The following is a 7180-nucleotide window of genomic DNA, read 5'->3' as shown; positions in this document are numbered from 1 at the left end:
TATTTTCATTGGGGCTCATGTTATCATGTGACTCAGGTACTATGCTAAGCATACAGGCATTTTCATGTTTTCATTCAATGCCCAATTAACCTGATGTAGGTTCTTTTAATCCCATTTTTATCCTGGGGAAATAATTTGATAATTAAGCGATTTGCCCAAGTTTGCCATTATCAAATTTTATATCCTAGCCTTGCTTTGTTACCTGTCTTCCACCATAGATTCAATGCACTTGATTACTTATGTGGGTGCGAATAAAGTGGATCCAGGCAGACAAACAGAGGTACTAGCAGACAAAAGGGCTTTGGGATCTATGTAGCATCTGTGTATTTCCCCAGCAAGTAAGAGCTAATTGAGATGAGTCCTGGTCCACACTTATAGCTCTGTATTTGCTGCCCACAGTATCCACCCACTTTACTTCAAAGAAGTCAGACAAATCATTTGTCTGAGTTTCTATATTTGTAAAGCAGATTCACATATATTTAGTTTTAGAATCAAATGAGAGCATAAGAAAAGCACTGATTTTATAAATTTTCAGAAAAATTAAGTACTAGTTTTGCAATAAAATGTAACAGAGAGAGAGCAGTAGGGAACTAACAATACTTGAGCATTTACTACACTGCAGAAACTTGACCTTTACCCTAAAAGGTGAAAATTCAAGAGAGATTATTCCCATTTGTAAAATGGGAAAACAGGTTCAGAGAGATTAACTCTAGTTCAAAGTTAGTGTCAGAGCCAAGATTCAAATCCAGAACTCCCAACTAGTTCTGGGCCAGTATCAGGATTAGAAAGCTTCTGTGGCTAAGCCATAACCTAAGGTACATGGAGACTGTACTGAAATCTGACCCTGCCTATGAATAGTCAGTTTTTTAACACTCACAAAACCAGATGACCTCCTCCAATCTTAAAAGCAGTTATTTTAATAGAAAGTTACCATTTACCACAAACTGTTCCAGAAATTAAAACAGTGTACAATGAAATGTATAAACAATTGGTATTGAGATGTCTCAGCTCCTCTTTTATCAGGTTAGTCAGTTTGCAAAGAGGTTAACAATTCCTGCAGGAAAAGAGACCTGAAGTTAGAGGATATGCAGTGCATTAAAACAAAAACCTAGAGATGGTTGAGCTATACAGCAGTTAGCCGAGGTAACAGGGAGAATGTGAATCTTAGGGGTAACTGCAACTAACCCTAATAACACCCCACAGTAGTATTGGGCCCCTTTGTGGAAGTCCCAAAAGCTGAATTTCTTGATTGTTATATCATGCACGTTTCACTTTGGTTTGGACAACTAAAGACTGAATAGTCTAAAGGTGAGAAAGTTGCTGAGCATATACATGACAGCATCATTCGCTAGTTGGCATTGTCTACTTTCACCCGGCAAGGATTTCTCAGGAGGGGCATCCTTTAACTGTCTCTCACAATCTGTTTTTTATAGAGACTTTCAGGCCTACCTGCTCCTCATAGGCTTCATTGACAAAAGTCTCACTGTTCAGCAGACTCTCTTCTGCGTCATTTTCTTTATGGCTGGTTGAATTTCTTGATGCTGCTGTACTATTTCTAGAAATCAAACAGTCAAAAGAGTTGTTCCTCAAGATAGGAGCTGCGATTGGGGAATGGTTAAAAAGGGCTAACTCGTCCCTCATCAAAGGTTATTTTTATAGGAATTATGCCATTTTAATAGTTTCTTTCACAAAGCAAATGACCTAAAATGGACAATACTTGAGTCAGTTATGATTTATCACTAGGCATTCACTTAACTTCTAAAATGACACATCATCTCAATTGAAGAAAACTAGGTAATAGGAGACAATGAGTACTGAATCCAAGGACAGGTAAGAGGCAACTGGGCGGGTGAGTTAGGAAAGCAAGTTAATGTGGTAGAAAAACCTGAGGTGATAATCAGAACCCCAAGGGTAGCATCTCAGCCATCTTAATATTAACCATTTGCTATTAACCAATGTTACTTTGGGAAAAGACAAATCACTTCTCCTGTCCTTTTCTTCAGTCTGTAAAATGAAGGCTGGACAGACATGTAACTTTTAGAACTTTTGTCATCTCTATATTTCTTGATACATAGGCTCTTTAATGTTCCTTCCCAATATGTTTATTTAATCAGTTTCTTCAGTTATTGTAGCTTCCTACTCTAAAGCTTATTTTGTCATCATTCCTACTCTAAACGATGTATTATATAGAACTGTACACTTGAGACCTATATAATTATACTAACCAATGTCACCCCAATAAATTTAAAAAAAATTAAAAATCCTTCCTACTCTAAATCATCATTTTGTTGTTCTTGTTTGTTTCTTCAATCCAATGACTCTTGTTCTTAGACCAAACTTACTGCTTTTGCTTTAAATCCTTCCTGAGTTTCTTCATTTCACTTTCTATTATGGGTGGAATTGTGTCCCCTCCAAATTCATATGTTGAATTCATAAACCCTACTATCTCAGAATGTGACCATATGCAGAGACAGGTCTTTAAAGAGGTTAATTATGTTAAAATGAGGTCATTAGTTTGGGCCCTAATCAGATATGACTGGTGTTCTGATAGAACTGGAGATTTTAGAATGTAGACACATACAGAAGAAAGACCATGAGAAGATACAGGGAGAAGTTTGCACCTACAATTCAAGCAGAAACCAACTAGCCTCAGAAGAAACCAACCCCACTAACAATGATTTCAGACTTCCAGTCTCCAGAACTGTGAGAAAATAAATTTCTATTGTTTAAGACACCCAATCTGTAGTATTTGTTATAGCATTGCTAGCAAACTAATACACCTAATTTTTCCTCCAAATAATCATTGGCACTAACGCTGCCTCATTGGTGGAAAATCGCCACATTTTATCCCTGAGATGGTGCCACAGGTTGCTGCTGAGGCAAATTTTATCTGCCCTTTACAATAATATTGTTTGCCCTAGGTCTCACTCAAAAGATGGTCTCTATTATTTTTCCAGGTAATCTAACAGGTGAGGCTGTTTCATCACCTAAATCTTTCCTTATAGGACAAGTTTCTTGAGTGGATTCATGCTTCCAACCCCATTAATCTTATTTTATAAGTGTCTCCTTTGAATAAAAGTCTCCTATGAGGACATTAATAGCTGCTCACCTTTTTAATTCATGTTCTCTTCTGAAATATACAAATGCTCCCAGAGTTACCAGAACAACTGACAAAGCAATGGTTAAATTGAGGGTGACATGGCCAGGGGCAGGTCCATGCACTTCCTCTTCGCAGAACTCTCCACCATATTCCATCAGACAGCTGCATTTTCTCAGTTCTCCTTCCACTGTACAGATTCCCCTCCTATTACAGAAATCGCTGCTACAGGGCAGATGTTTTGTCCTCTGTAAGTCTTTGGGCTGAACAGACTCCCCACTTTCCTTGGTTTCTGAGGTCTTACTTCCTCTAGCAAGAATCGGAGGGATGAGTGTTTTTCTGACAGGATAATTCATCCCTTCTGGACCCAGATATCTAGCGTTGGTGGGCTTGGTAGCCTGGAGAGGTGGGACAGCTTTTGGAGTCACCCTTTTTCCAGCCTTTGCCTTTTCAGATGTTGGTATTGAATGTATTTTATCTGGATAGGTACCTGCAAAAAAGTAGGTATGAGTGTGGGTATATACACATATTTGTCAGTTCAGAACTATTTCAGAGGAACAAGAATTCTAATGAACTTAAGAAGATAAGGTTGAATTTATGAAATCATAAATCATTACCATTACTTTGGATTAAATAAAAAAATATTAAAAATTTGTATTAAAATAACTGCATATCTTAAAGCACATAAAATGTTTGGTTTCAGGATCAGTCTATTTATCATACCAATCTACTTTTAGATGATGATACACATAGTTTTAGCCACGGTAGATTCCATCAGTTTTAGTCTATAAGGATTAGTGTGGTAGATCTAAGTACTAAATGTATAGACTAGAAAGATTTTTTTAAATGTAAGTTTGTCTGTAAATACTTAAAACTTTTTTTGAGTCCAAATGAACTGTAGGTTTAGCAAGATCTATGAGGTGTAATAAAAAGCTACAGGGAATGCTGCTGCTGAGTGCCAACCAACGGAAAGACAGGGATCTTTAATGTGGGAAGTGGCGAGTTGAAGCTTAGTAACAGTGTGCGACAAGTTTCAACTTGTTTGGTGCAGTCAGTCAGGTGTGAGCTATGGTTGAAAGAAGGTGTGTTTTAAAGTGAGCTGTAAATCATCCCCATCATGACAATGCTCCGTGTCATACATCACTTCTGGTATGGCAATTTCTGTTAAATAAAAACATTACAGTGTGTCCTCATCCACCTTATTCACCAGATCTGGCGCTGAGCAACTTTTGGCTCTTCCCCAAAGTCAAAATGACCATGAAAGGTAAATGTTTTGAATCGATTCATGACATGGATGCTACCATAACAGCACATCTAAGGACACTCACAAAATGACTTCCAGAACTCCTTCAGAAAGTGGCAAGAACAATGGGATAAGTATGTGCAAAGCAAGGGGGAGTATTTTGAGGGGGATTAATGGCAATGTGTCTTTTACTGTAATACATTTTTTAAAACATAAGCATTCACCATATTTTTGTATCACAACTTAAGTTGCAAATATTGAACCAGATTCTATGGTCACGGTGAGAGGGGCACACATTAGGCAAGTAGTAGGCAACAGGGTGCTTCTAACCAAAGAGTAATCTGAAGTTAAGCTTGTGTTTAAGGCATTTCACCATACTTTCTGTTATTATTGGCACCATTGTTATCCCTCACATGAACACTAAAGACCAAACTACAGAGAGGGAAGACAGTAGTATTAGCAATGAAACTACTTCCTGCCTCTGCTTTAAGATGGTATCACAGGAGTGTTTCCACTCCTGGGCAGTTTAGGGTCCCTCATAGTAAGGTATATCCAGAGGAAGCCAATCTAGCTTTATACACCCAGTACCATTCCCTCCAAAAAGTTATGTAAAAGTCAGGGTAAGGGCTGGCCCAGTGGCTCAGGCAGTTAGAGCTCCATGCTCCTAACTCCAAAGGCTGCCAGTTCGATTCCCACATGGGCCAGTGGGCTCTCAACCACAAGGCTGCCAGTTCAACTCGAGTCCCGCAAGGGATGGTGGGCAGCACCCCCTGCAACAAATATTGAACACAGCACCTTGAGCTGAGCTGCCGCTGAGCTCCCAGATGGCTCAGTTGGTTGGGGCGCGTCCTCTCAACCACAAGGTTGCTGGTTCGACTCCCGCAAGGGATGGTGGACTGCGCCCCCTACAACTAGCAATGGCAACTGGACCTGGAGCTGAGCTGCGCCCTCCACAACTAAGACTGAAAGGACAACAATTTGAAGCTGAACGGCACCCTCCACAACTAAGATTGAAAGGGCAACAACTTGACTTGGAAAAAAGGCCTGGAAGTACACACTGTTCCCCTGCCCCATAAAAGTCCTTTTTAAAAAAAGAAAAAAAAAGTCAGGGTAAAAAATTATTAAGGAGCAAAGCCAACTCTTGTGTTTAGGTCATCAGAAATGGAAGAGAAAGTGAAGGTATGTTAGGTTTCTCATTTAGTTTTAAAACCAGATGGTGAAGTCCTAAATTTTTCACTCATTGATTCCCCCAACCCTTCTCAAGTTACTGCCAACACGGGTTTCAACAGACCCACCCTCATTTGCAAGAGTATAGAATCAATTCTGGGAAAATCCATTATCTTTCCTATTTAAGAAGAAGTGATTAGGGGTAATAACTTGTCTTCCAGCTTGTCAGGTTTTAGGAAGATAAGAATTTAAATTAAGAAGTCAATGAGAACTCTTCACTGTAAGAGTTTCTTTTTATTCCCCTCCTGCAATTATTTTCTTTACTAGTTATGACCACTTTCAATACCAAGTCCACTGCCTCTTCAATTCTATAGCTTACAGGTGAAAACAAGGTCACAGTTTAGAGGACAACAACCTAAGGAATATTGTGGAATTAGATATTACCGAAAATAAGTCATTAATGGTGATGAATAGTGGGTCCTGGTTAGGAGTTACTCACAGCCCATTTCGTCAGATCCATCCAGACAGTCAACACGACCATCACACACTTGTTCCGTGGAAATGCATTTCTGACCATCCTTACAGGATTGTGATGGCGCAGAGCATCGGACAGCTTCAATACATTTGTTTGTGTCATCCAAGTAGTATCCACTGGAACATTTACAAGTCTGTCCTTCAGGTTTGGGTAAACAAATATGGCTACAGCCTCCATTGTTTTTTGAGCAGCTGTTAGTACCTGTAGATCCCCTCACCCCCCAAAAAAAATATATATATTGATTTAGATTTTCTCAGAAGGGTCTTCTGCAAACTTTCAGTAAATGGACTATTAGAGTTATAGGACTCAGATGTTTTCCCCAGAGGAGACAGCTCTTCAATGTAATTCCTTTTAGTCAACTAGGTACCAAGCGATTGGTGATTCTTCATCATGGATAAGGATGGCTTTAAAAAAATCTAGGAGTTCAGACAAATGACTGGCTTGAGAAAACTTGAGGTGAACTCGGGCTCATCCAAGACCCCATTATGAGTTATCTTCTCCTCTCACACTAAGCATCCAAGACCAGAAGTAGAAGGGTCCTCGAAATAAAGCTCTCTTAAGATGGAAACATGGGGATGGTGGACTCTATTATCCCTCTGAGAGACAAAATTACAGAGAACAGATTGGTGGTTGCCAGACGTGGGGGTGAAGATGGAAAAAGAAAAATCTGATTTAGGCAGCCATTTAGAGCTTCCCATAGTTCTCCAAAGCTTATAGCTTAAACTTTAACTTCTAGTGGGGTTTCACCTTTTGACATATTCCAGGAATTGTGGAATAGTTATGTATGTAGTGCACATAAAACCTACTTTAAGGGTAACAGAGACCCTCCTCATGGTTCACGGAACTAAGCCACAGATTCTCATTTGTGTGACCATTATCACACTGAAGAATTCTAAAAAGTCCCTCCTCACAAAGCCAGGACTTGAGGAGTTTAAGCATGACTAATACCATTATAATGTAAGCTTTCAAAAACAAAGCAATGGAGCAGCATCCCCTTAAAACCAATATACTCATCACACATGGTAGTGGTAGCTATGGTTAACTATTTGAGTTTACATTGTTGGTGTTATTCTCCACTAGGAACAGATTTCTTCTATTACTACTTTAACTATGCCCATCATCATCCTCCCCAAACATT

General features: G+C 39.2%; 1 protein-coding gene across 1 annotated transcript in view; it reads right to left on the bottom strand.

The window, feature by feature from the left end:
• The window catches only part of LOC109457569 (low-density lipoprotein receptor-related protein 2), a 36118-nt gene continuing 28938 nt past the window's right edge, over positions 1–7180 (bottom strand). Inside the window, exons 26-29 of the mRNA XM_074329702.1 lie at positions 6007–6243; positions 3110–3587; positions 1450–1555; positions 1–1054 (exon numbers count right to left, since the gene is read on the bottom strand). Of these exons, the coding sequence (XP_074185803.1) occupies positions 1025–1054; positions 1450–1555; positions 3110–3587; positions 6007–6243 (851 nt within the window). The 3' untranslated portion in view covers positions 1–1024. The remainder of the gene's footprint in view (positions 1055–1449; positions 1556–3109; positions 3588–6006; positions 6244–7180) is intronic.

The sequence above is a fragment of the Rhinolophus sinicus genome, linkage group LG04 (genome assembly GCF_036562045.2).
Source record: "Rhinolophus sinicus isolate RSC01 linkage group LG04, ASM3656204v1, whole genome shotgun sequence".
Classification (NCBI taxonomy): Eukaryota; Metazoa; Chordata; class Mammalia; order Chiroptera; family Rhinolophidae; genus Rhinolophus; species Rhinolophus sinicus.
Note: the sequence above shows the minus strand (reverse complement) of the source record. Positions and strands in the feature narration are given on the sequence as shown.